This window comes from Bactrocera dorsalis, chromosome 5, assembly GCF_023373825.1.
Source record: "Bactrocera dorsalis isolate Fly_Bdor chromosome 5, ASM2337382v1, whole genome shotgun sequence".
Classification (NCBI taxonomy): Eukaryota; Metazoa; Arthropoda; class Insecta; order Diptera; family Tephritidae; genus Bactrocera; species Bactrocera dorsalis.
In genome coordinates, this window is record NC_064307.1 from 5515959 (window position 1) to 5542066 (window position 26108).

Sequence of the window (26108 nt, forward strand, 5' to 3'; positions counted from 1 at the left end):
GTAAATACTTTATGTATTATTTATATTTTATATAAATATAATTAATTTTATAAGAGATATTTTTATTTCACAAAAATATTTTATTTGTACATCTTAGTTTGAATACATAGTTTATCACATTAAACCAGAAGTCTTTCAATTTCGTGCTGAATTGATTGGATTTGCGATTTTAGCTGTGAGCCATCATTTGTTGTAACCGAGCACGCTACAATTGGTCTGGATACGCCACATGCACGTCCCAATGCCTGCTTGGAACGTACAAACACGTAGGGAACATTCTTATCTTCACACAATAAGGGCAAATGCAAAAGGATTTCGATTGGTTCTGTGTCAGCAGCCATTACAATAATATCGGAAAGACCCCGATTAAGGGTCTTGGTGGCTTCGTTGGCTCCCTTGCGTAGTTGATTATAATTTAGAGCTTGCTGCAACAAGTTCATTATCTTCGCTGTGAGTTGAGCATCAGCAAGCGGGAATGCTTTTGGACTGACTTCTTCGGTCTGAAATGTATATTTTTTTATAATATATCGGCACACACTAATGGAATTTAAAACTCACCATTTTGATATAGATTTGCTGTTATTTTAGTAAAAATTTAAAAAATTCAACGCAACCTCTCGGCTAGATGTTTTACTTGGCTTCACTGAGGGCAATAGAATAGTAAATAACTTGGCAAAAGGAACAAGAAGAAATGAGCAGATAAAAACACGTGTATGGTTGCCAATCATCCCTTTACAAATGACATTTATAACACTGGGTCCCTATTTGACGTAATACGTAATACTAATATTATTAAATCCTTCAGAATTTGTTTTTGTTCGTAAAATATGTGGAAACTGTTACCAAATTCACGCGATTTGCAAATTCCGTGCCGAATTTAAATCGTGCGATTTCCAGAACATGCCTGTATATGTTAGACGATTTTTTTATTTGTATATAAAATTAACATTTTAAGATTTTTGTGTTCGAACTGATGAATGCGACAGTCTGGCAAGGGATCTGTTTACTATTTGAGTCTGTGCTGTTTTTGTTTATTTCTTATATAGTTTTTGAAAACTATTCCTTTTCCAGGTGGATTTAATTCAAAATATTGTATAGTTTATGTTCACTTTTCCTTCCTGTTAAACGTTAAAATGAGGAGGTCTTGTGCACCTTCAATGCTTAAAGAGCGAGAAATCGAAAAACGTAGAAAAATTGATAAACTATTTGAAAAAGAAGGGGACTCAGATGATAAAGTAAGTTCGACCACTCTGAATGAGCAAAGTTGGGGCACATCGAGGAACAGAAGCACTCAATTCGAAGAGCAAACAGCTAAAGAAAATAATGATACTTTTAATTCAAAAATTATTTTCAATGCGGTCTGGCGCGAAATGACGAAAAAGAAGCATAAGACATGGGATGGAGATGGCTTACTAGAAGTGCAACTGAACCCACCACGGGCTGTCCTTAAGGATAGCACCGGGAGGTATATGGGTACTAATGCAAAGTTTGAAATTAATAATTTGGAAGAAGGATATCAAATGGTTGTAGGAGGCAAAGAGATTGAATTACTGGAACAAATAACTGATGGTAACCAATATTTTGCTATAAGAAAACAGTATGCAGAGAATCGTTGGAATTCTGAGGAGAAAGTACAAAGTAAGGAAGCAAGCAAAAAGGGTAAGATAACTACACTTTTCCAAACCCCATATAACCTGAAGCATGAAAAATTGGAAGATCGAAACAATGAAACAAAAAACGTTCAGGAAAATAAGTTGACGGAAAAATTATCATTTAATGTCGTTTGGCGCGAAAAAACCACTAAGAAAAATAAGACCTGGAATGGAGATGGAGTATTTGATGTTAATTCTGACGTTAAGAGAGGTGTACTTAAAGATGAAAAAGGACAGGAGTTGGGTATAGAGGAAAACGTTAACTTGTCTGATTTGGTGATTGGATCCATATTGTTAATAGGGGATAAGGAAATTGAGATATTAGAAGTGGTGACCAGCAATCAACCCCAAATATTAATTGAAGAGAAACCAAAAATATTTACAAGCCGTGAAAATATGCGAATCACAAAGACAGACGGTTTCATTTTGCCGTGTCCTCCTGAAAATTATATTGGTATATTAAATCCTACAAATCTACCCATACTTGCAGTGGAGGTCTCATATAGACTTGCCCAACTTTTACGCCCACATCAGAAAGATGGCGTGTCATTCCTTTATGAATGCGTCATGGGTTTTCAGAATCCAAAATATAGAGGCTGCATTCTTGCTGATGAAATGGGTTTGGGAAAAACTCTGCAATGCCTCACTCTAGCACATACATTATTGAAAGGAGGACCCTATGGTGGTGAAAGAGTATTACATAGAGTTCTTATTGCTGCTCCTAGTAGTCTTACCCGAAATTGGGAAAATGAAGTAAATAAATGGTTAAAATGCGAGCGTATGTATGCTTTTGTAGTAGGAGGGAAGCATAAGTTGGGCTCCTATTTCAAGCAGCAACATGTTCCGTTTGTAATTGCTTCTTATGAATTTCTGCTTTCAAATGTAGCTGAATTCCAATGCTTAAAATTCGACATGCTAATTTGTGATGAAGGTCACAGATTGAAAAACGAATCAACTAAAATAGTAGCTGCCCTCCGCGAGCTGAACATTCCACGTCGAGTAATAATCACTGGAACACCAGTGCAAAACGATTTGCGTGAATTCTACTCCCTAATAGAATTCGTAAATCCCGGCATATTGGGCAATTATGAAGAATTTCATTCACATTTCGAGATTCCTTTGCAACAGAGCCAATGCCCCGAAGCTTCTACGGAAGTAAAGAATTTAGCAGCTGAACGCAGCAAAGAACTTAAGCAGATCTCTGAGACATTTATGCTTCGACGATTACAGAACGTGAATGGGCAATACTTGCCGAAAAAGTATGAGTATATTTGTTTCGTTCAACCATCGGAGCTTCAACAGTTTTTGTTGCAAAAAGCTCTTCATCTCTACACACAACGAAAGGAAACAATTTTAAAAGACTTAACGCCATTACAAATAATTACTGTACTGAAAAAGATTTGCAACCATCCTTCCTTGGTGGCACGTACAAAAACACCGAATCTACTGACACGCACTTTAGAACGCTGTTTGCCAGATTGTACGGAAATGGGACCCTTTGATTCGGCGAAATTAGAGTTGGTGCAACATTTCCTTATTTCTTCAGCAATACAAAGTGGAGAAAAATGTGTCCTGGTTTCAAATCATACCAAAACGCTTAACATGCTACAAGGTTTATGTGATTTTCTGAATATAAAATGCCTACGGCTAGATGGATCCACCAGTGTAGGAGAAAGAAATGATAATGTCGAAAAGTTCAACAGTGATTCAGATGACTCTCTAGTGTTTTTACTTAGCGCAAAAGCTGGTGGCGTTGGTCTCAATTTGATAGGAGCATCAAGATTGGTGCTTTTCGATAATGACTGGAATCCCGCTATTGATGCGCAAGCAATATCACGTATTTGGCGTGATGGTCAGACCAGGGATGTGCACATCTATCGACTGGTAACTGCAGGTTGCATTGAGGAGAAAATATTTCAACGGCAGACGGCAAAGTTATCATTGGGAGATTGTGTAATACAAAATGCTGTAGAGAATAATGAAAATATCATGAAGTTTACAGCTGAGGATCTTTCGAATTTATTCTGTTTACAAGAGGACTATTCTTTTTGTCAAACTCACGAAAACTTAAATTGCAATTGCAATGGTGATGGAGAGGTATTAGTGTATGCTAATCGTTAAACTGTAATTATGTCTAAATCGCTATTTTTGTTTACAGAACTTGACATTGGAAACAAAAACAAACAATCATAACATAAATGCATTGACAAATTGGAAACATTACAAGTCACCTTTCGACACAAATTTCTTGGAGGTATTTTCATTTTTAATATCGAATGTTTATATATATAAAACATTATTGTATATTTTTAGGCTGCTTGCCTGGAAAATGCAGGCGACAATCTTATGTTCATATTTGGCACTCAGACTGAATAGGTTTATATTGTAAATATTTAATTTAATTTTAATATTGTATTATTTTATAATGAATATTAAGTTCGACATTAATTTGAATCAATATTAGTTGCTTACTAATTATTGACTGTTACAATTTCATACAAGCTAATCCTCGCTCTCCAACGATATATTGCTGCCAAAACGCTGATATAGATGTGATTTTAGTTCATTCATTTCGGCTTTGATTTCATTAGCTTTCACTTCAATTGCCGCAATTTCCTTTAATGTTTGTTCTTTAACCTCAGCCAATAATTCCTAATGAGGAAAATGTATTTTTTTGTTAAGTTATAAATTTTGAAACAATAAAAAACAAATATTTATATAACGTATACCTGTGTTTTTGTCAATTTGTGAGTGAGGAAAACTTCACCAAACAAGAATGGTATTTCTTCGTCTTCGTCGAAAAGCTCGATTTCATCGAGTGCCTCCTCGACACTCTTTAAATCGTTCTTTTTCATGTCCAATTCCATTTTGAGATCATCCATTCGGGCATTGTGCTTTGCGAAGCGATTGATTTTCTGTTGGTCTTCAAATGAGATGTGCACATCGTCCTGTATAATCAGCAAGCATTGTTTTTGTATAATTCAATGAAAATGTGAGTAATTGGACCAATATTGCGGCCGGGTGAGGTTAGTTTGTAACTGCAATTGCAGTTAATACTAACTTATATACGCTACCTACCGCTTGGAAGACTTTATTATTGCCTGATGAAACTTTCGCAGCCATTTTTGTATGATATTTATTTATTAATTGATGATTTTAAAGTAATTTTCTTCACACCTGCTTGCGCTAATAAACAATGTAGTGAATTTTAGCTAAATGTCAAATTTTTTGGGATGTGTTTAGTAAGCTTATGGTGGAATGTAAGTGTTGAGAAAACGTGCGAAAAGTAAGTGACTACATATTACTAATAATTATTATTTTAATTAAAGTTTTTATAATTTAGCAACAACAAGAAAAAAAGGCAGCACATGTGGAAAATATTTCAAAAGAAATTGAGACATTGTTTGTCTAAATTATTGTTTTGGCAATATTTATTGTGAATGTTAAAGTTGATTTGTCGATAATGCAGTTCATAAGTCAGTGACGGTTAGGAATTGTTGAGAATTAATAAATTTAAATTTAGATTTTTTTTTATTTCTTGTTATTTACATACACGATTTGTTGCATTTATAATTTCCTGACTGTAAAATCTTTGTATACAGTCTCAAATACAAAAACAAATTTGCATACTTGCATGTAAAAGTCCAGAGTTGTGCACATGTATTAGTTAACATTTCCGCACACCGCGTGTAATTAAGCAAATCGAATGCGGAACGATTTAAGCGCACACAAACACACTTATGGGCATAAATAAATAAATAAATATATTTAATTAAGTGCCGAAAAGTTCATCCACAAATTGATTCATACACCCAGTAAGCCAAATCACATTATTTTACACACATACGTATGTATGTGTATATGTGTGTGTTTATAAAGATCCCTTTGCGCGTTTCTTTCAAGCTTAATAACAATCCATATGTAAATATTATCAATTTATTAATATTGGCTGCTTGGAATGCATATGCATAGAAGCCCAAGCATACACGGCGTATGAGTAACACTAAATACCAAAATGCCAAGTCATATGCATAGTTATGTATGTGTGTACGTACATACGAATCCAATAGGTTATTGTACTTCGCATATTTTTTAAGGAAATTAATATGCAAATAAAAGTGCACACAAATTTCCAGTTTCGGTTTATTGGTCTATCGCACGGTTTTGTGGAAGCAAATTCGTGTTGATAAATTTACGCGCGAAATAAACGCAATAAAATCAATTTACGAGCACGTGGGCAGGCGTTCAGTTGCAGGAAGGGAAATAGCAAGGTGTCTACGAAAAAAGACGTGGTTGATATTTTGGATTTTAGTTTCGCTCGCGTACCAACATTATTTTTTCTCACATAAGTATGTATGTATGTATATGAATTATTGCGCAAGTGTTTGCTTTGGTGTATGTATGTATTTAGGCAAGTAATTAAAGCAAGAAGAACGTGACTCTGGTTTACACAAAGTGTAGTGTGCATTTTCTTATACTATCTACAAATATACAGAAGCTAATATGTATGTATAAAGTTGTGGGTGTAAAGCGGTCATGACGTCATCAATGATCTTAAATTTAGTGTGTGATCACTTTAATTGTTCGCTGATCCATGTTGTTTACATAAAATGTAAATGTGTGTGTGCGTGCCGTCTAATAGCCGCAGCCTTGCAACATTTTCATTGAGCAGAAATTTTCTTCACCGACGTCATTAACACCTCCAAAAGTGTTTTTCCCGATTGTCTGACGTCTGACGTCGGGCGTGTGGTTGTGGTGTGTGTGTGTGATTGTGTGTGCGCGAGTGGGTATATTGTTTATGCCCGCATCGTGGTTTTGCATTTTCAGCAAATCTATAAAATTTTAGCACCTAAATATTGGGTCTTCGCTTTTGCGCCTTTTGTGTGAAAGTCTGTTGCTATTTATTGAGCATCGGCTTTTGTTGGCGTTGTTGTTTTATTTAAATGATATTAAATGCTAATTTTAGTTTGCCACGTCGTTGCTAGCGCGCATTAATTTAGGTAAACTAATATACATATTTATGCATATGTACATATATATGTGACTTGTTTGAAATGTTTAATTGTATACACACACACGCATGTACATATATGTATTCAAATGCGCTTACATACATACATAGGTGGACGAACCTTCCCCACCAGATGGCTGAACGGCGCTCTGTGCACTTTGGACACTGAATTGACAAGGAAGTAATAACGGAACTAATTAGTCAGGGCCAGGGTCACAATATAGAAGATTTTGTAGTTTATTTGTGCCTCCACAGAGTCCTAGTTTTTTATGATACAAAGATTGCAACAACTGTCTTTTTTCAAACTTTCATAATATTACAACAACTGCACAATTTTACACAAAACAATGTGTCTAGTAACCAATATAGTTGTTGTAATCCGCATTTTCTAATATAAAAATTATTGCCTTAGTCAAGTGAAGTGGAATGGAAAGCCTGGGCCGTTGTTGTTGTAGCGGCATAATTCCGCCGATTTGACAGTCTTTGACCGGTTAAAAAATCCCGTTCCGTTCCGGTTACGTAAACCTAACAGTCCCGGAAACGGTATGCTGTCGCTACAACAACAAAAACAAGATCTTTGAGCCGCTTTAGAAGCGAGTAACGCTCAACTGATTTCGAAGCATTTCGCACAGAGTTAGAAACTCAACTTTAGGTACTGGAAAAGATTTTGAAACACTTTAATCTTTTCAAAAAAATTTTAATATTTACTTTTAAAAATTATAACTTATTGCAATATCACAAAAAAAATCCAATAATTACAAGGCATAGTGCTGTCGGTAAACCAACATCTGAGTTCGGCACAGTTGGGAGATCGCGTTCATGATTGCTTTCCCGTCAGCTGCTTGTCCTTCGGCTTCCTAATATAGGTCTTATGGTAGAAGTTGCCGAACATCCACATCATAACCACGGCCTGTGTCAAGGCAAGGCATTGCCAAACTGTAGATACGGGACAGTCGGGCACCATCACCAGTGGCCAAAGCTGATGGACGAAGAGAATTGCGAATTGTGCCAGCTGCAATTGTGTAATGTACTTTTTCCACCACAGCGACTTCTTCAGTTCCGTATTGATGGAGCTCAGCAGATAATACACGTACATGACGACGTGGACGAATGTGTTGAGCATGCCAATTGTGCTGCCCTGGCCGCCGATACCACGCGTAACCATGTGCAGGTATAAGAAGGTCGTCATCATTATGTGGTGGTAGACGTGCAGGACCGTTACTTGCTTGTAGCTTTTGCGCAGTATGAAGAACAGCGTTTCCAAATAATCGCTGAACTTGTTGCCTATGTACAATAGCACGCAAAATATTTCAAATTTTTTCGCCGGGTGATCCATGCTCATCGGCCGGATGCAGGCTAGTCCATCTGGCTGCTCCAAATAATGCGATAGCAATTTGACAGACTGTTGGAACGAAAGAAGGGCGAAATGAAGCGTAAAGCAAATTAGACGATTAACCAATTATTTAATGAGCATTATTTGAGCTGTGTTCGACACTTACCAGAACCGCCATTATGCCGTTGTATATGATTTGAAATATATTGTAGACCATAATTACGCGCTTGAGATTGAAAGGTTCGCGGTTGCGCATCAGCCAGGGTCCAAGTCGAAAGGCGAACACGACAAAGAACACATTCACAACTACAATGGGCCAAATAGCTCCATTAAATGGCAGTAAGCCCACGACTGCGATTTTTTTCAAGCGGAAAACAAGACTATTCAATATTTTTACGGAAAATTTGTTAGAAGGAATACTAACCTTCCACAACTTCAGTGGGCCTTGTGAGTAAATCGTAAAGTCGGCTCAACATTGTTTCACTTTAAACAAATCCGTGCTGAACACAACGTGCCGCGTCGAGCGCTGGTTGCGTATAAAAACGTTGACATATTGTTTCCTTTGTTTTAAAATGAATCGATTGCAAGCTTTACATTTCCTTTAAAAAGTATTATCATTAATTAGAATATCATTATCATTGGCTAGAGCGAGTGCATGATTGCATATATGTCCGGTATGTGTGCCAGTCCATAGATCCATACATTGTAAACGTTATACCTTTTACAAGTATCCTTAGATATAGATAAATTTAACTTGAGTCCTACTTAATCTTTAATCGGGCTAAAGCCCGTATTTACACGCAGTTTTGATTGCATTCCAAACAATTGACACAATAATATTGACACGCCGCGCATAGAATTTTTAAATTTGGACTAGTATGCACCAATGCCCAAGCGATCGTGCTCTAAAACCGAACGCCTTTACGTTTCCGATACGAACTCCATGACGTTGTTGTAGTTAGATTCGTAACGAATGCATCTCGTTTGTGAAAAGCCTTCTGAAAGTCTGAAGTTCGAACTAACTGCGTGAATTTGTCAACAACAAAAGTTCTAAGTCAACTTTTTTTAATTAAGTATTAATTAAGTTTAGTTTTTTAATCGATTTTAGATATATTAAAATGACGACGCATTGCTAAAGAGACTATATTAAATAAAATATATATAAAAGTACAATGATAACCGAATTTTCTCATTATAATTATATAACTTTAACGTCTTTTTTATCACGGTTACGCAAGCGAACTTTTCCCGCTCTGGAAAGTGTTGAAACGAATTTGATTTGGAGGTTTGAAAGAGCTAACCTGGAAATGGAAGCTTGAAGAAATTAGAAATTTTTAAATAAAAAAAAAATAAAATAAATTAAATGTTTATATTCAGCCTTTAATAGATAAAACCTTCATAAGGTTCAGTTTACGTTTAAATATATATAATATTGAATGAAAGTTATATCTTCTAAGCAATATTTACCATCCGCTCTAGTGTCTTATATGTATACGAGTATCTATATATTATATTCCGTCGTCCATTAAATGTGTTTGACAAAAATGCTAGAAATACTGAAACTCCCAGTACTGAATGTTTCGAATCTCCCAACCTTATGAGCACACTGAACCGTCTTATTACAAAATTCTATAATTTATGTAACAGCCGAGACTTTGCTCCACAAATGTGTGGTATATTTGCTGAGAGTTGCATAAGAAAAAACAAAAAGAGAAAAGTGAGTATTTGAAAATTTAAATCAGACACCTCTTGGGTTCAGCTTAAAAGCGTGTACGCGTACTTACATATATAAATAACAACTAGTTTAAGCACATGCAATAAGTATGTGCGTACTTACCGGCCGCAAGCGGCCTTTCAAGGTGGAGGGGCAGATGATTGAATGTACTATTTCCGAGGCAGACGGCTTACTAATCTGAGAAGGAACATTACAAATATGTATGTGTTGCGATCGCTGAAGTTGTACTCGTGAGCACTAAGTCAGGTATTTAAATTGAATATCGTAGGAACGATTAATCGATAAGTGAGAAGTTTTGATTTTTAATAGACTCGAAGTACTCTCAAGTCAACTTTTTTTCAATAACTTGACTTCTGAAGTTTGGAATGTTTATATTTTTTTGTAAACAAAAATTATTTTCTTGCATACCATGTACAGTATGCGTCTAAATTATTAGAGCAACCAAAATTCAGTATAGAACTTCTAAACTTCTCATTTATATTGAAAGAAAATATAAATAAGAAGAAGACATTTGATCCGAGTGTGCGTGAAAACCAAATCGATAAATTTTTTTCTTAAATTTTATGAACTTCCTGTTAAGTTTGAGCACTAAATTTCAATCCTTTACGTTTGGCAGCTGCTTGTTTACGACGAGAAAAGTTTGTCTGGTGATTTTTACCCAAAAAATAAATCCAAAATTAAAAAAAAAGTAGTTGTATACACTATAAATGTGACACCCTGTAAAATTTTAATTCGTTAGCATTGTTTTGCAACACTGGATCACTTTCTGTACAGTTAATGCTAAAGCCAACTGTCAAACTTCTGTCAATCTTAATTGAATTTGGCGGAAACTGGACATGACTGATTGTAACTGTGCTGCCTAATATCCGCTAAATCAAATAGTTTTGAATGCATGCGTATGCTTGCCTTTCGTATAATGGATCTAACCAAAGAGTCGTCTACAGATAAATTTCAAAATCAAATAACATATTTCGAACAACTGCAAAATGATGCGCTCAATATTTGTTGTAATGACTTAGATGCGAGTTGGGTCTGAAGGTTATGCTTAGCAATGAACTATGGATGTAAGGTTGGTTCTTACGTCAAAACAGAAGGGTTATTATTCGCATCAACCAACAGAATGCCTCATGGAAAAAATGCCCAAACTTTATTTTGAAGCAAATAACTTTGATCGAAACCAAAACAATGTTGATATGTATGACTGAATAGATATATGGATATTTTTGGCGAAAAATAAAAACTCACACATCTTTTCTTTGTAATAATTGTATCGTAAATATATTTAATAAAATTGCTCACTTATTATACAGAATTTACGAACTGATTAATACAAATACAAGGCCTCGACTGCACTCAACTAACGAGTGCACATATATATGTATGTATGTAGTAGTATCCTTCCAGATTACTTACTCTTCTGAACTTTCGTCTTCGCATCCAAATAACTTTTCTTATAGAAACTACCGAAGAGGTAAATCATCATGACGGCTTGTATCACAGAGAACACACAGAATGTTTTCGACACAGCACAGTTCGTATCGACGATTAGTGGCCACAGATTGTGGATTAATGCCAAAACAAACTGTACAATTTGTATTTGCGTGATATACTTTTTCCACCACAGCGAATTTTTCACATTGGGACTGGAGGCACTTATGAAGTAGTAGCCGTACATTATCACATGCACAATGGAGTTCATGATGCCGGTGAGGGCCGCGTGACCACCAGTGCCAATAATGCGCATATAAAGAAATGATATGCTGGTCATTAGGATGTGATGATAGACATGGAGGAAGGTTACTTGCTTATAGCTCTTGCGCAGCACAAAGAATATCGTATCGAAAAGATCGAGAAACTTGTTGATTACATAAGCGTAACTAGCCACCATTTCAATCGACTTGAACCGATGATCCCAAGGCAACACCGTTATGCAAGTAATGGGCACGGCTTTCTTGTAGAAGTACACATAAATGCCCTGAAATAGTCAAACCGTAGATATGTCAGTTGTAGTTCAAAACGTTACGGTACAATTTATGTCACTTGTGGACTGAAGACTTACACAAAACGCCATGACAGCGTTGAAAAGTATCTGCATTATGTTGTAGTAACGCAAAACGCTCGTCAACTTGTAGGGTTCCCGATTCTTCATAAACCATGGTCCTATTCTGAAAACGAACGAAACATATGCGATCTCGATGAGGATAACTGGCAGAATGGCACCATGGTAGGGTAGATAGTCGTAACCTATTGATAAATTATGAAAATTATATAAGTATGTATTCACTAAGCACTTGCACTGTCTGCTATTTTATTCAACACATTCGCATGCTCACCTTCCTTGGTGGGGCTAGGACTCGTTACCAGGACGTAGGCACTTTCCAGAATATCCATCATGTAGATTTTCGCCGACTACGAAGCTCGTTCAATCACTTTGGCATACTGTGCGCCTCAGTCTCGTGTCGACATTCGAACTGCGTGATTTGTGTCGAACGCAATTCTACATAATTTCAATTCACTGATTTAATTAAGTTCAAAGTGTCAGAGGAATACTTAATTTTTGTCGATTTGTTTTAGATTTAGGTGGAAATGACATAAAAGCATAACATTGCACAAGTTGAATTTTTTTTTGTAGACGCTTTCAATAAATTATAACTGATAGCACTATTCATACTTAATACCATACCATGTCTGTAAATACATGAGAAAAATAATATTTTTTTGAAAATTATATTAATGCTGCGCAAGTAAAAGTAAAACTCGAAATTTAATAAATTTTTGGTTTTCTGGAAGCCTTGACCTTGTCATTAGACAAAATAGTTTACCGTTTTTGGCACAGAACCTTCGCAATTCCGCCCTATAGAGTTTTCTTAAATTCTTTATTTATTCTTTGATCTGTGTATCTTCATGAGAAAAGGATGACATTTCTGTCCGTAGGCGTGGTTTCAATTGCTTTTAAAGATAATTTGAATACTTAGGTCAGCTACTTTCACAAATTTCTATATAACACAAATTAGAAGCTGTGTTCTCATACTGAAAACTCCACAAAATAATCATCAACTAACAAGGGGAATTTATATAACGCATTATGTGGTTGATTTCTTAGACTAAAATATATAGTTCTCTTCCCTTTTTTAACCCTCATAATCTTCCAAGAGAAGCCCTCCACAAATAGAAAAAGTATACTCATTTCCTTAAGACCTAATTGTAGACTCTGAATGATGCAAGTATTTATTCTTCCATTTTGGCAGCCGTATAAGCTGTCTTAATTTTTTTTAATCCCCTTAAATTCAGAAGCGTTCTAGATCGCTTAATGCTGCTTTGTTTCGAAAGGTATTACCAACAAGACAACGCATTTTCAACATATTCCGTACATTTAAAGATTTTAACAAGTATTTTGCTCATTACTAGACTTTTATTACTAAATAAATAATTAATTAAATTTACTGTGTTTTAGTTTCCTGCGCTACACGGGCTTCCTTTTTCGGTCTTGTGATGTACGTTCTAATATAAAAGCTACTAAAAAGGTAAATCATGAAGATAGCTTGTGAACATGCTAACAGCAAGAGGGACTTTGGATAATCGCAATCCGTTTGCACCACCAAGGGCCATATTTGGTGAACGAATAACACCACGAATTGGATGAGCTGCAGTTTGGTCACATATTTCTTCCACCACAGCGAGTTCTTCATTTCCGGATGCGACGCACTCACCAGATAATACGTGTACATTACCGCGTGGACAAAGGAATTCAAAATTCCAATCGTGACTGCATGCCCACCACCGCCCGAATACCGCATGTACATCAAACTCAGAGTTGATATCATGATGTGATGATAAACGTGCAGAAATGTGATTTGCTTGTAGCTCTTGCGCAGCACAAAGAAAATTGTGTCAAAGTAATCGATGAATTTGTTGAACACATACAAGGCGCCCATGACTCCTTCAATATTTTTCAGCGGATGACCGGTGGGCAGTATGGTGATGCAGGTGAGTGCCAACGGAGCTTTTATCACATACAAGTAAATACCCTAAAATATAAACAAATATGTCTATAAGAATGAGACACATTAAGTGTGTTTGGACACTCACCAAGGATGTAATGACGGCATTGTAAATGATTTGTGCAATATTGTAGTACCGTAGCACTGACCGCAGGTTGTACGGCTGACGTTTTCTCATAAAGAACGGCCCGATTTTGAATACGAACAACACATAGAAGATGGTGATTAGCAGATATGGCAGCATGGCGCCATGGTAGGGCAGAAAGCGGTTGCCTGCTGCAGAGTATTTCAAAATATTATCTTTCTTCTTACGTAACTTATGTGGATATGGGTTTTGATATGAGTAACTACTTACTGGTTAGATCCCCTGGCGTAGTTAAATATTCGTATATACCGTCGATTATGTTCGCCATGGCGCTTGGTTAGTTTGATGAGTGCGCCTCTGGGCGTTGAGAAGCAGAATAACCTCGCGCTAGTGACATTTAAATAAAAACTCGATTGCGATTGACAATTAAAAATTCATTGAAGGTCTTGTAAGCGCATTGTTAAGCGTGCACGTCAATGATTTGTGAATCCAAGAAATGTAATAAGACAATCAACTTAAATATATATGCATAAACACTCATTTGCAAGCATTTATGTATATTGGACACTGAGCGAAATATACGCCTTTAAAAGCTTATGCAAAAACATCTGGTACTTAGTGAAATAGTCTGTCCCTTAAACCGTCTGAAAAGCAAATTTTTGGTATTTTTTTTTAAGAAAACTGTATGAAAAATTTAACAATTTTGAGGATATACCATCTGATCTAATTGTTCCGGACAGCTCCATTTATCCGACGCGTGAACCCAACACCAAGGAGATGCAGAGCCCGATTTCCCAATCGATGACGATAGCAGACCGACCATAAAGAATTTCGAATTGCAATTACTCTTCTGAAGAACAACAAAGCGGCAGGGGCCGATCGATTGTCGGCCGAGCTATTCAAACACGGCGGTGAAGAACTGATAAGGAGAATGCATCAGTTTCTTTGTAGAATATGGTCGGATGAAAGCATTTCCAACAATTAGAATTTAAGTGTGCTCTGTCCATCCCACAAACTGGAAGACCCCACAATCTGCGCCAACTACCGTGTGATAAGTCTCTGCAACATCGCATATAAGGTTCTATCGAGCGTATTGTGTGAAAGATTAAAGCCCACTGTCAACAAACTGATTGGACCTTGTCAGTGTGGCTTCAGACCTGGCAAATCAACAACCGACCAAATATTCACTATGCGCCAAATCATGGAAAAGACCCGTGAAAAGAAAATCGACATACATCACCTCTTCGTGGATTTCAATGCTGCTTTTGACAGCACGAAACGAAGCTGCCGCTATATCTGAATTTGGTGGCCGTAAAACTAATACGGCTGTGTAAACTGCCGTTGAACAATACCAAAAACTTCGTCAGAATCGACAAAGACCTCTCCGAGCCGTTCGACACCAAAGAAGGTTTCAGACAAGGCGACTCCTTATCGTGCGACTTCTTCAATCAACTCCTGCAGAATTAAATAGAGAAGGTATCATCTTCTATAAGAGTGTACAGCAGCTGGCGTACGCCGATGATATGAATATCATTGGCCTCAACAACCAAGCCGTTAGTTTTGCTCTCTCCAGACCGAATAAAGAAGCGAAGCAAATGGGTCTGGTGGTGAACGAGGTCAAGACGAAATATTTCCTGTCATCAAACAACTTTTTTGCACCAAACATCTTTCATAGCAAATCGTCAGAATTTCAGAAGGCAGCTCGCAGAACCCTCTCTTCATATGCACTTGCTTTGTTGCTTAGGTACAAACATACTTAATATTCATTCGAGTTTATATCAATGGAATTCCAAAGTCTCGAAGCTATTATCCACTATATATGGTAATCATTTTACAGTTACCTCATGAGTACTCACTTCAGTGCACGCGCTAATTACATGTAGTAAATGTTCGCATGTATGTGTGCATTTACGCAAGTAAATAGGTGACTCCGCTTGTGGAACTTAGCAGTTCGCGTTCGAAAAGGTGTCAAAGGTGACGCCTATAACAAGCAAGAATGGCGAAAAGAAAAAAAATGCATGCAGTTAACAAAGTACAAGAGAAAAGGAAAAATGCCCACAAATGGCACGCTTTCTCTTTAAACACAGGCGTTCGACATTTAAGCTTAGCGCACGAACCCTGTAAGCTGTGCCTGCAGGAAAAAGTTTCTTAAAGTCAGCAATTAAATTTATATTTAAATTCGATACTTTTCAGTGCATATTTAATCATAAATTGTGGCTGTAATATTTTGATGGTGATGAAATGAACAGCCGAAAATTTTCTACATCCCTCGGGCGACGGTTGCTGTTAGAATGGCTTACACAAATTCGAATTTTATTGCCAGAACATATCGTTTTCAGCCCTACTGGGCCGCATATTACAAGTGCTGAGGTGTATTCTTGTCTGCAGCGCCCTTAAGTAGGCTACAATTGTGTACATGATGTGCTTGCTGCAAATCGGTGCAAATCTGATTTAATGATTTACCTGTTGCTGCTTTATTGAACGAATGTTAGCAGGTGTTTGAGCGCTGCGGGACCGAGTGCTGGCAATTGGCACCTTAATAAAATAGAATACAAACTTTGACACGACCTCTTGGAACTAACACAAACAAACTCGATGCAAATGCTGACTACGCCTGAAGCCCTAGAATGGCGTAACATGTTTTTTTCAATTGCAAATCGCCATTGTGAGCGAAACGCACTCAAGTGTAATGCATTCAAATTCAGGTGAATGTGTGTTACTTGATTACATTCAAATAAATTTAATGAAATGTATTTGTATAATTATTATATTAGCATATATGTATGGGTGTGTATGGTGGGCATTACGTCTCTCAATGTTAATGTATTGCAACACATGTGATTTTTAATTTCTTGTGAATGAATTAGAATTTAACCGATTAGACATTCTACGTTTGTCAGGCTGAAGAGAGAGAGTGAGAGAAAAATCTCAGCAGAAAATTTTACTCATAAAAAAATTTGGTATATTGCTACAAAATCCAAAAAAAAATAAAAAAAAATTTAAACGAAAATATAATTTTTAGATATTAAAATCATTAATTCTGATTTTATTTTGGTACAAAAAATTAACAAATTCCAATACTCTTTGCTTTCGCGAATTTATGAGGTTAAACACAAGAATATCTAATTTTTGGAATGCCTTAAATATTTGAAGCAAAAATTCACCTCCTTGCTTCTAGCATGTGTGTCTTTGGTGTTTTCCTGAAATTTTATTCAGACAAAGCTTACGTTGAACTTGAATGAATTTGCTATTTTTTGTTTAAGAGCCAAATGGCTTTCTAAGTATTTACACAATTTTTCAAAAATAAAAATCAGCTGACGTCACCAAATAAATTTTTAAATATAATTGCCCGGAGAATATTCTGGACTATTTTTAAATAAAATTTGAATTTTTTAATTTTTTTAAATATTTTTTTTTTGTCTGCATATATTCCTCATCCCTCTAAGCATGAAAATAGGAAATTTGGAAATTCTTTATTTTTAATTTTTCTCGGAAACAGTTACAATTGAGTGCGATTGAATTCGTAATTTAGTTTGAAAATATTTTTGGTAAATAAAAGAAAATCTTTGTTTTGCATGTACATAAATATCATTCATCTCTTGTTAGACGCCTATTTGTGACTGACTATTTATTCAAACAATCTGGCCCACATCCATAGCTATAAAGTAAATACACATATGTTTGTATGTGCATTTCCACGCACAACACATTTGAGTGCCCGGCAAGCCTCTTAATAAACTTTTAATTGTTGATTTTGAAAAACTCGCCTACATACATACGTACAGCAATATTGTGTCTGTGTTTGTGTGTACTCGGAACTGATTTGAAGGCAATTTTTAGAAATTGACTAACTCAATTTATAAGGAGCTGATAATTGGCGTAATTGCGGAAGTTGTTTTCTGGTTTTATAAATTCATCGTAAATTATTATTTATTGCATTCGAATAGTACTTAAATCTATCGGATTCATTCAAATTTAGTACCGATATATTGTGCTTCATACTGTGAACAGAGTTGCCTTCCAGCTAATTAATTTTTGTTGGCCATTAATTGTAGAACGTGGACAAACTATATTGAACAATATTTATTCAAAAAGTTTCTAGGAAATCAACACACTTGATTTGGCCTACTCTTTCCTGCAATGGCTTGAGTCATATTCCACGGGGAGACATTTTGTAGTAACAATCTATGAGATTTTCTAGCAGCATTTTTTCCCCGTTACCGGCTTTCTTAGGAAGTGCTAACTCTTGGGTTTCTGTATTAACGATAAGAAGAGTGTTTTTCAGCAACATTATTTTGCACCGAAGATCTAAGAATCTTTTCAAATATAATAAAATATAAAATATATAAAATCATGGAAAGCGGGTGTTTTGAAGGTCGATATAACTTCGGTCAAAAACTATTTTAGATTTGGCATATATTTTTTGGCAATTTTAATAATTTAATTATCTTACAATGTTAAGAATTTTCAACTTAAATTGAGCTTACTTCTAATATTGTACAAAAATGCCAACCTTTAACTATTGAAACGGATATAATAATCTGTACACATATATAAACACGAATATGAAGAAAATATTCACAAAATTAGAACGGAAGTACAAAGTACAGGAAATGAGGGGTGAGCGAATTAGGTCGATCGATTCAGTGCAAACTCTATGTAAATGCTAAGAATTTGAAGAAAATATAAGCAATTAACACGCAATTTTCCACCTGCCTGGGTTAGCGCCTGAAACTAGACTGTGTGGACGCCATAGGCGGCGATGGGACGCATAAAAAGGTTTAAAGCAAGTACTGAGTTTGATGTATTTTCCAATGCATTATATATATATATTATATATATATAAGTATATATATGCATGCTTATTTACTTAAATTCATACAGACATACTTCACGTTGCGTTCTTAGCATTGCTTAGGTTCTGAGTATATATGTATATTATATATTTTGTTTGGTAATTAACCTCAAGCTGATGGGTCGTGCTTGTAATCAGTATGATACGTATGATGTCTAGCAAGCCTCATTTATTTATATTAAATTTTAATTCTCTTAGTGAAATCAAAGTTGTCACATTTTCACTATCCAATAGTCCTCAAACGTTCACAATTATGGTTTTAAATGAATTCATTTAGTTGTGGCAACAACAATTACAAAAAACAAATCGAATTTATACAAATAGTAAGCAGTTGGCATGTCTACAAACATATATTCATGCAATTCATCAGCATCTTCAGACGAGTGATTGACAAGCGCCCGGATATTAAAAATGGGGGTTGCATTCGTTGTTTGGTTTATCTAATACAAGTATTTTCGTGGTTAAATCACTTGAAACGCTCAAGTTTTCCGCTATCCACTCACACACATTTACATACTTTCAAATTGTTAAGTGGAAAATTTTGACGATTAATATTAATGATTCTATTTTGCCAATCATTTCGTCACATTGTGGGAATTCACATATTTAATATAAGGACTAATTGGAATAAATGGGAATATTTATTAATGGCTGAGTTAAAAATATATTGAAAAAAAATGTTGGAAAAAATTTCAAGATTTTGATTAGAGGATAATAGAAATTTGTGATTTAGAGTTTGATACCCTGGAATAAGTTTGGAGAAGTTTGTTGTATCACTAAAGATTTAAGAATAAAATATTTTAAGAGAGTATTCTTAGTCTTCTTATTGTGTTCTGCTGCATTTACACATGAGAAATATACATGAGATTACAAATGAGAAAAGAAAAAAGTAAGTAAGATCCCACGAAAAACTATAACGGTGCCAAACAGAACTCAATTACAGAGTTTGGCTTTCAAAAGAGGGAATGTTGAGATGATTCGGGTAAAATACACTATCCTGCTAAAAATAAAAAACACAGTCTGAAGGCACGACTTCAATTAACTACCAAACAAATACTTATAAAGTCGTCGGCTTTAGTCGCAATATTCCCTAAAAATACGTTGTCTTCTCCACAATCGTGTGCAGAGGTTTTTAATAGAGTTGTATCGAATATTCCCTACTACCAGTCATATTTACACTAGTTTTCCGCAAACGTTGGCGATTACCGTAAAATTGTATACAAAAAATGATGATCTTTTCGAGGTGCCGTTGAAGACCATTTTTTGAAAAGAAGTTGAAATGAGATGTGGTCAACAGGCTCGTAAACTTAATGTTTTTCCTCTAAATAAGACTTGGCATACATGATTTCTAGAGAGCTCTTTAGTCTCAACTCACAAACAGGACTACTGTGCCAATTAGTGGCTGTGACAGTTTAATTGCTTGTTTTGATGTCCAAGTACCCATTGCAATCAGACGAGTATAAATACAGGTAACGCAATTCTTTGTATGCGTGATTAGTTTTCGCAGCTAAAAAGCGACGTACCTACCTAGCTTTTTCTACGCACAGCGAAATGACTACTACAAAAGTGCGCCCAACCGAATCGTTTGGGAAGATTATAAAGTTTTTCCATTTAATATCTAGTTTGGTCGGTGCTGATGTCGCCGATGAGAATTATCGCGTCAACATTATCACCATTACTTTGATAATCTGTATTGTGGCGTACTTCATCTTCACCGGGACCACAGTGGCCAGTGTCTTTTCGGAAAACTGGACTTACTTGCTGGAAGCGTCGTGTATGGTGGGCAGCGTGTTGCAGGGCATCACTAAACTCATTTCGGCGTTTGCTTTCGCCAAAGAAATCTTAGGCATTCGCATAGAGTTGGAAAATCTGTATCGTGAATATGAAGTGAAGGGCGACGACTACGCCGAGGCGCTAAACAAATCTTGTGAACGTGTGTGGCAAGTCATAAAAATGGTGGGACAAGTGTATTTTGTTGCTGGCGGTGGCATAATATTGATTACCATCGTTTTGATATTTGCATCTAACGAAAAGGTGTTTTTAATGCATTTCATGATACCTGGCATTGATGTCGACACGCAAGTGGGTTATCTGATGACATTGACCCTGCATACTATGTGCTTTCTGTTTGGCGCTTTCGGTCTCTTCGCCGGCGATCTATTCTTTTTACTGTTCTTAGGACAGCCGATGTTGTTTCTTGATTTGTTGGTGTTGAAAGTGAAGTCGCTGAATGAGGCTGCTGCTGAAAATAGCAGTAACGCCGAACGGCTGCTAATCGAAATTATTGAGTGGCATCAATACTATACGGAGTGGGTGTTGTGTAATTCTATGTACTTTCCGAAACTAATTTCTTCAATTTTTCTACATAATTTTTCTAGCTACAATCTGCGTTGTAATCGTATCTTTTATTATATAAACAGCATGCAAATCGTCACATCGGGCATCTCAATTATATGCACGCTCTACATTATTCTACTGGGTGACTGGCCTGGAGCATACCTATATATTCTAGTCGCCTTTGGCGGCCTTTATCTATATTGTATAATGGGCACGAAAATTCAAACTTGCGTAAGCGTTTGATCCAAAGTCTTGTGAAATTACTAGTATTGTCCGAATTTATCAATTTTTCTTTTATTTTTCCGCAGAATACCGCATTTTGCGAAGAGCTTTGGAATATAAATTTTTACGATTTAGAGGTGAAAAACCAGAAGATGATAATACCCATTTTAATGAAGGCACAAAATCCAAGTGAGATTAAAGTAGGCGGTTTCTTGCCACTCTCCGTACAAACTGCGCTTCAGGTTATAATGAGTTCTTATGTTTTCTAAGCGTATTAAATGGGTTTGATTGATGAAAAATTATATTGTATTGGTTATTTTCAGATTACAAAAACGATTTATGGGATATTTACTATGATGCTCCGCTTTTTGGAAGAGAACCAATAAAAATATTTTTCATTTACTCAGCAACTTCGCTAATAATTCAGTAGAGTGCAAAAGTTCTAATCTCAAGTAAATGCACACGCTTAATTAGTATCGCATATGTGTTAAATTGCTTTGTAGCGCTGCACATTTAAATAAATAATCTATATTTTATATTTCATATTTTAATTGTATGCCCTGAGCAGAGTATATTAAGGGGCTATACCAGTGCAACGCATGATAAATTAGGCGATTTTCGTGAATTTTTTTAAATAAAATACTCTATTGAATGTTTCAAAGTCCTTTGGACCATAATCAGGTATATTTTCAGCTATATTTTAAAATTTTTTTTTTTTGTACAAAAATATTGAAAAGCAAGTAAGGAAGAGCTAAGTTCGGGTGCAACCGAACATTTTAAACTCTTGCAACCTCCGGTGATCACGGATTTTGATTGGCCCACATGTTGATCGTCATTTATGTATGTACATATGTCCTCACGACCACTTTGATAACGTTGAAACCACTCGTGCACTCTGCTATGGGTAGGCAATCATCGCCATAATCTTGTTTCATCAATTGAAACGTTTCGGTAAAGGTTTTACCAATTTAAAAACAAAATTTAATGTTGGTTCTTTGTTCGAAGCCTCACTGGACAATCGATAAAGATAGCAGATTCTAATGCGCCAGTCGACATATAGATGGCGCCACCAGGGGGCGCTGGTTTCAAAAAGTCCCGTTTAGAAGTTGAAGGTATTTAATTTTTCGATTTTTCGGCGTCGTTCTGAGAAAAGTTTCGTTTTTTTTAGATAAAAAAAATGATCAAGAATAGAAAAATGCGTTTACAGTTTCAACTATCCGATTCATACCGGCGAGTGGTCGCTCTATAGAACACTGTCTTTCAAAAACTATTCAAGACACGAACTTGCCGATTTGATATCGATCTGAAGTTTTCCAAACGCTCTTTCTTTCATAAGAAGCTACTTATTTGTTAGAACCACCGTTATCGGAAGGCTAAAGGATATAGCTGCCATACAAACTGATCGTTCTAAATCAAGTTCTTGTATAGAAAACTTGTTTATTTGACATGATATCTTCACCAAATGTGGCATTGCCCAAGGCAACGGTACAATCTCCGAACAAATTGTTCAGGGGGCCTATTCTGTAACTCGATTCGAAAAAAAACTTACTCGAATTCGGGTTTTGTATATTTTGTAACTCGATTTTCGGGTTTTCAAGCCAATTTTCGGATAAAATATTCGATAGCTTTTGAGTTATAGAAAGCAAAAACGAAAATTGTACGTATTTATTCTGGCACAGGGTGGTACAACTTTCGCATAATTATAAACTAGATCCGAATTTCGAATAGAATACATTTACGAATCAAGTTACAGAATAGGGCCCCAGGTCGGACCACTGTTACGTATAGTATAGCTACCATTCTGACTGATCGGTCGAAGTCAAAAAAATTCTTTAAGATATATAATTTTTCGTTATTAAATAATCATTAAGATGAATGTTTTGAAGTTTCATTTGAGGCAACACACTTCAGATAAACTTCGTTGAATTTAAAATTCGAAATGTGTTTCTTTCCGACATGAAAACTACAAATCAAATCTAAACTTCAAGTACGAATCACTGCGCGCCGAAATGTAGGCAATACTTTTGAAAGTATGAAAGTATTGCTGGTTCATATTTATGAACTTTCCAATGCAAAACTTATATTATTATCTCACTTAGTCATGTTAAAGTTGGGCATAAATGTATCATAAAACTGTAAGATTTAAAAAGAGAACACAAGCAATCGTGGAATAAATTTTATTTTATTATGATAGCGCAACTAATTCAAATAAAGTGTAGTCTACTCGTGAATATATTCTGAATACATATATGTTGTTTAAACAATTTTACTTATTGTGATTTCGATCTTTACTGTTCTTCATCCAAAAATCCCAACATCATAGTGAAAATGCCATAAATTGTCTTTGTTATCTGAAATCAAAAAAATTGTAAAAAAAAAAATATTTCCGTTTAGAGGTTTAGGCTCCAGAGTTACTTGAAGTGCAGTTTGAACGGAGAGTGGCAGGACGCCTCCAATTTTGATCTCGCTTGGATTTTGTGATTTCATTAAAACTAGTATCATCAATTTGCGCTCTTTCACATCCAATTCGTACCAATTTATGTTGTAAAGTTCCTCAAAGAATGTCTCGTTCTTTAAATTAAACAAAAAAAGAAAGATAATAATAATAAATAAAATAAACTTTGATTAATATTCCAGGTGTTTTATTGGCCTTGCTCTGGTTACTTACACACGTTTGTATATTCGTGCCAATAATGCAGTACAGGTAGAGGCTACTTAATGCTATTAAAATGTACAAATATGCCCCCGGCCAGTCGCCCATTAGTATGATGTACATAGTGAAGACGATTGAGACGCCCGACGTCAGAATTTGCATAGTGATTATGTAATAGAATATCTCATTACAACGTTCATTGTAACTGTAATTGCAATAATTATACAATATGAGAAGTGTATTGAGATTCTGCAGTTACTGAAATCAGTCTTACTCCGTGTAGTATTGATGCCATTCAATAATACTAATTAATAGGCTTTCAGTTTTATTGTCCTTTTGAGCGGCCGCTTCGTTAAGTTCGTGCACTTTCAATATCAAAATGTCGCGAAACAACTCGGGTTGCCCCAGATAAATTAGGAAAAATAAATCACCTCCAAAGAGGCCAAAACAACCAGCTAGAAAACACAACGAATGCAAAGCTGTTGTCAATAGATAACCGAAAGACGTCTCAACGTCCACGCCGGGTATGAAGAAGTGCATAATATAGATTTTCTGATTTGTAAAGAATAGCATAAAGCTTGTAAGCAGTAGATTTCCAACAATTGCCGCACCGTAAATAAGTCCCACCATTTTTATGAGCTGCCACACACGTTCGCAACACGCATTCATTACCTTACAATATGACTCTCCTTTGGTCTCATATACACGATAAAGTTCTTCCAATTCCAAGCGCATGCCGGAGACTTCATTGGTGCGGCTGATGCCCGAAATGAGTTTAGTGATGCCTTGCAATACGCTGCCCAGCATACATGATGCCTCCAGTAGATATGTCCAATTCTCCGAGAAGACACTGGCCACTGTGGTTGCGGTGAAGATGAAGTACATGATAATGCAGATTATCACAATAATGGTGATGATGTTGACTTGATAATTCTCCGTGGAGACATCCGCGCCGACCAAGCTGGAAATAAAGCGAACCGTCTTCACGAGCTTAGCAAAGGATGCGGTAGGCCTGATGTGTTTAATACTCATTTCGCGTCCGTGATAAAGTAGAAATTTTGTTAATAACAAACTTTTGATTCAGAAATGGGGTTTCACTGCGTATTTATACCCGTGAGAAAGCTCAGTTTACGCGTCAAAACAAGTAATTAAGCTGTCAGATATAATAATAGCCTATTATTTAATAATCCTTAGTGGACAGCGTGTGAGAATTGTACACCTCAAGTGCGAGTTTTTGCATTGTGGGTCGTGTTCCGATACATTTCACACAGATGGTGATGGTCGTGGCCGATACGCAAAAGGCCATAAATATTCCGCAGAACCTTTCACTCGAAAACTCATAACATGCCTCTGCACCATATAGCAGAACGGGGATAATGAGTGACTTATGAAGTTTGGGCTTTGTTAGTCGAGAGAGGACTTTTCTTCTAAATTGCCTACTCAGTCCGAAGTAACACATGCTGGTAAGAGTTATTCTTCGTTGGATTTCGAGGCTGACATATGTAATTATTGGTGTTTACACTGGTTCCAAGATAGACGAAATTATCTACGATTTCGAAAATATGACTGTCAACAGTGGCGTGGAAGCCAAGACGCGAGTGCGACGACTGTTTGTTTGATGACAGGAGATATTTCGTATTGCCCTCGTTCACTAGCAGGCCCATTTGCTTCACTTCCTTATTATATGTCTACAAAAGTAGTTTTCGAGATTTAAATTAGATTCGGAGATATAGGTATACCGATACATAGGTAAACGCGATACTTTAAACTCGTTTTTCTCGAAGCTATCTTTTTAAAGCCATACCCACGATGTCTCAGGTTATATACGTACTGGTCTGATTTACCTGAAATTTTAGAGAGTCTTCTTTATAGACTTGTCTATGTCTGGAATTAAGCATATTTGTATATCCACAAAAAATTGGTACAAATATTGTTTTCTGGTCAGGCAATCGTCATTTCGTGAACTACATCATTGTACTAGACTAATATTTTTTTTTGTGGTTTCAGTTTGCTAAGAGGGTTGAATTCGTGGGCATGGCTTGAAGAAAAATCAAAACATTTCCAATAACACCTGCTGCCACGTGAATTCGCTACTTATTGTGAAGACGCTAGCACGTACCAGAAGGAAGACATCACCAAATGCACCTTTGGCAGCCGATAAGCACATTCACGCAGACATACACGTTTCCATCTGCAGATCGACTACTGCATCAAACACTGTGGA

General features: G+C 36.1%; 9 protein-coding genes across 11 annotated transcripts in view; 3 read left to right on the forward strand and 6 right to left on the reverse strand.

Annotated features, from left to right (window-relative positions):
- LOC105226437 (ATP synthase subunit b, mitochondrial) overlaps nucleotides 1-26108 on the forward strand; it is a 459686-nt gene that overhangs the window by 47366 nt on the left and 386212 nt on the right. The window lies entirely within an intron of this gene.
- Nucleotides 42-715, reverse strand: LOC105226454 (NHP2-like protein 1 homolog). Its single transcript, XM_011205327.3, has 2 exons — nucleotides 559-715; nucleotides 42-500 (listed from the first exon to the last, which is right to left on the reverse strand). Exons 1-2 carry the CDS (start codon nucleotides 559-561, stop codon nucleotides 120-122), a joined length of 384 nt encoding a protein of 127 aa, XP_011203629.1. The 5' UTR covers nucleotides 562-715; the 3' UTR covers nucleotides 42-119.
- Nucleotides 986-4102, forward strand: LOC105226452 (DNA repair and recombination protein RAD54B). Of its 2 annotated transcripts, XM_011205325.4 has the most exons (3): nucleotides 987-3749; nucleotides 3811-3906; nucleotides 3966-4102. In XM_011205325.4, exons 1-3 carry the CDS (start codon nucleotides 1134-1136, stop codon nucleotides 4026-4028), a joined length of 2775 nt encoding a protein of 924 aa, XP_011203627.2. In that variant the 5' UTR covers nucleotides 987-1133; the 3' UTR covers nucleotides 4029-4102. The 2 variants fall into 2 exon arrangements, with proteins under 2 accessions (XP_049314516.1, XP_011203627.2); XM_049458559.1 differs by having other exon boundaries at nucleotides 986-3749; nucleotides 3811-4041.
- Nucleotides 4026-4890, reverse strand: LOC105226453 (probable prefoldin subunit 4). Its single transcript, XM_011205326.4, has 3 exons — nucleotides 4731-4890; nucleotides 4382-4600; nucleotides 4026-4304 (listed from the first exon to the last, which is right to left on the reverse strand). Exons 1-3 carry the CDS (start codon nucleotides 4773-4775, stop codon nucleotides 4155-4157), a joined length of 414 nt encoding a protein of 137 aa, XP_011203628.1. The 5' UTR covers nucleotides 4776-4890; the 3' UTR covers nucleotides 4026-4154.
- LOC105226451 (elongation of very long chain fatty acids protein F-like) lies at nucleotides 7311-9492 on the reverse strand. The gene is made up of 4 exons (XM_011205324.4): nucleotides 9464-9492; nucleotides 8421-9310; nucleotides 8163-8347; nucleotides 7311-8065 (listed from the first exon to the last, which is right to left on the reverse strand). The coding sequence occupies exons 2-4, from the start codon at nucleotides 8470-8472 to the stop codon at nucleotides 7481-7483; spliced, it is 822 nt and encodes a 273-aa protein (XP_011203626.3). The 5' UTR covers nucleotides 8473-9310; nucleotides 9464-9492; the 3' UTR covers nucleotides 7311-7480.
- On the reverse strand, nucleotides 10982-12222 carry LOC105226450 (elongation of very long chain fatty acids protein F). The gene is made up of 3 exons (XM_011205323.3): nucleotides 12065-12222; nucleotides 11791-11975; nucleotides 10982-11706 (listed from the first exon to the last, which is right to left on the reverse strand). Exons 1-3 carry the CDS (start codon nucleotides 12123-12125, stop codon nucleotides 11137-11139), a joined length of 816 nt encoding a protein of 271 aa, XP_011203625.2. The 5' UTR covers nucleotides 12126-12222; the 3' UTR covers nucleotides 10982-11136.
- On the reverse strand, nucleotides 13122-14303 carry LOC125778916 (elongation of very long chain fatty acids protein F-like). The gene is made up of 3 exons (XM_049458568.1): nucleotides 14088-14303; nucleotides 13821-14008; nucleotides 13122-13759 (listed from the first exon to the last, which is right to left on the reverse strand). Exons 1-3 carry the CDS (start codon nucleotides 14143-14145, stop codon nucleotides 13172-13174), a joined length of 834 nt encoding a protein of 277 aa, XP_049314525.1. The 5' UTR covers nucleotides 14146-14303; the 3' UTR covers nucleotides 13122-13171.
- Nucleotides 20178-21767, forward strand: LOC105226510 (odorant receptor 67d). 2 transcript variants are annotated; one of them, XM_049458567.1, is made up of 5 exons: nucleotides 20178-20628; nucleotides 20707-20981; nucleotides 21051-21240; nucleotides 21318-21473; nucleotides 21555-21767. In XM_049458567.1, exons 1-5 carry the CDS (start codon nucleotides 20224-20226, stop codon nucleotides 21615-21617), a joined length of 1089 nt encoding a protein of 362 aa, XP_049314524.1. In that variant the 5' UTR covers nucleotides 20178-20223; the 3' UTR covers nucleotides 21618-21767. The 2 variants fall into 2 exon arrangements, with proteins under 2 accessions (XP_049314524.1, XP_011203704.3); XM_011205402.4 differs by having other exon boundaries at nucleotides 20178-20981.
- On the reverse strand, nucleotides 23395-24968 carry LOC105226509 (odorant receptor 67d). Its single transcript, XM_011205401.3, has 4 exons — nucleotides 24159-24968; nucleotides 23900-24089; nucleotides 23647-23802; nucleotides 23395-23582 (listed from the first exon to the last, which is right to left on the reverse strand). The coding sequence occupies exons 1-4, from the start codon at nucleotides 24914-24916 to the stop codon at nucleotides 23520-23522; spliced, it is 1167 nt and encodes a 388-aa protein (XP_011203703.2). The 5' UTR covers nucleotides 24917-24968; the 3' UTR covers nucleotides 23395-23519.

What these genes read in the sequence shown, in the direction of transcription:
- LOC105226452 (XM_049458559.1), top strand. Translation starts at nt 1,134, where the DNA reads ATGAGGAGGTCTTGTGCACCTTCAATGCTTAAAGAGCGAGAAATCGAA. An exon ending in ATTGCAATGGTGATGGAGAG is followed by an intron (nt 3,750 to 3,810) that starts GTATTAGTGTAT and finishes TTTTGTTTACAG; the next exon opens with AACTTGACATTGGAAACAAA.
- LOC105226453 (XM_011205326.4), bottom strand. Translation starts at nt 4,775, where the DNA reads ATGGCTGCGAAAGTTTCATCAGGCAATAATAAAGTCTTCCAAGCG. An exon ending in ATAATAAAGTCTTCCAAGCG is followed by an intron (nt 4,601 to 4,730) that starts GTAGGTAGCGTA and finishes CTGATTATACAG; the next exon opens with GACGATGTGCACATCTCATT. An exon ending in ACAAATTGACAAAAACACAG is followed by an intron (nt 4,305 to 4,381) that starts GTATACGTTATA and finishes TTTCCTCATTAG; the next exon opens with GAATTATTGGCTGAGGTTAA.
- LOC105226451 (XM_011205324.4), bottom strand. Translation starts at nt 8,472, where the DNA reads ATGTTGAGCCGACTTTACGATTTACTCACAAGGCCCACTGAAGTTGTG. An exon ending in GCCCACTGAAGTTGTGGAAG is followed by an intron (nt 8,348 to 8,420) that starts GTTAGTATTCCT and finishes AAAAAATCGCAG; the next exon opens with TCGTGGGCTTACTGCCATTT. An exon ending in ACGGCATAATGGCGGTTCTG is followed by an intron (nt 8,066 to 8,162) that starts GTAAGTGTCGAA and finishes TCGTTCCAACAG; the next exon opens with TCTGTCAAATTGCTATCGCA.
- LOC105226450 (XM_011205323.3), bottom strand. Translation starts at nt 12,125, where the DNA reads ATGATGGATATTCTGGAAAGTGCCTACGTCCTGGTAACGAGTCCTAGC. An exon ending in TCCTAGCCCCACCAAGGAAG is followed by an intron (nt 11,976 to 12,064) that starts GTGAGCATGCGA and finishes ATTTATCAATAG; the next exon opens with GTTACGACTATCTACCCTAC. An exon ending in ACGCTGTCATGGCGTTTTGT is followed by an intron (nt 11,707 to 11,790) that starts GTAAGTCTTCAG and finishes TGACTATTTCAG; the next exon opens with GGCATTTATGTGTACTTCTA.
- LOC125778916 (XM_049458568.1), bottom strand. Translation starts at nt 14,145, where the DNA reads ATGGCGAACATAATCGACGGTATATACGAATATTTAACTACGCCAGGG. An exon ending in TACGCCAGGGGATCTAACCA is followed by an intron (nt 14,009 to 14,087) that starts GTAAGTAGTTAC and finishes AATACTCTGCAG; the next exon opens with CAGGCAACCGCTTTCTGCCC. An exon ending in ATGCCGTCATTACATCCTTG is followed by an intron (nt 13,760 to 13,820) that starts GTGAGTGTCCAA and finishes TTTATATTTTAG; the next exon opens with GGTATTTACTTGTATGTGAT.
- LOC105226510 (XM_011205402.4), top strand. Translation starts at nt 20,224, where the DNA reads ATGACTACTACAAAAGTGCGCCCAACCGAATCGTTTGGGAAGATTATA. An exon ending in TGGCATCAATACTATACGGA is followed by an intron (nt 20,982 to 21,050) that starts GTGGGTGTTGTG and finishes TAATTTTTCTAG; the next exon opens with CTACAATCTGCGTTGTAATC. An exon ending in CCGTACAAACTGCGCTTCAG is followed by an intron (nt 21,474 to 21,554) that starts GTTATAATGAGT and finishes GGTTATTTTCAG; the next exon opens with ATTACAAAAACGATTTATGG.
- LOC105226509 (XM_011205401.3), bottom strand. Translation starts at nt 24,916, where the DNA reads ATGAGTATTAAACACATCAGGCCTACCGCATCCTTTGCTAAGCTCGTG. An exon ending in TGGCATCAATACTACACGGA is followed by an intron (nt 24,090 to 24,158) that starts GTAAGACTGATT and finishes TTGCAATTACAG; the next exon opens with TTACAATGAACGTTGTAATG. An exon ending in CCGTTCAAACTGCACTTCAA is followed by an intron (nt 23,583 to 23,646) that starts GTAACTCTGGAG and finishes TTTTGATTTCAG; the next exon opens with ATAACAAAGACAATTTATGG.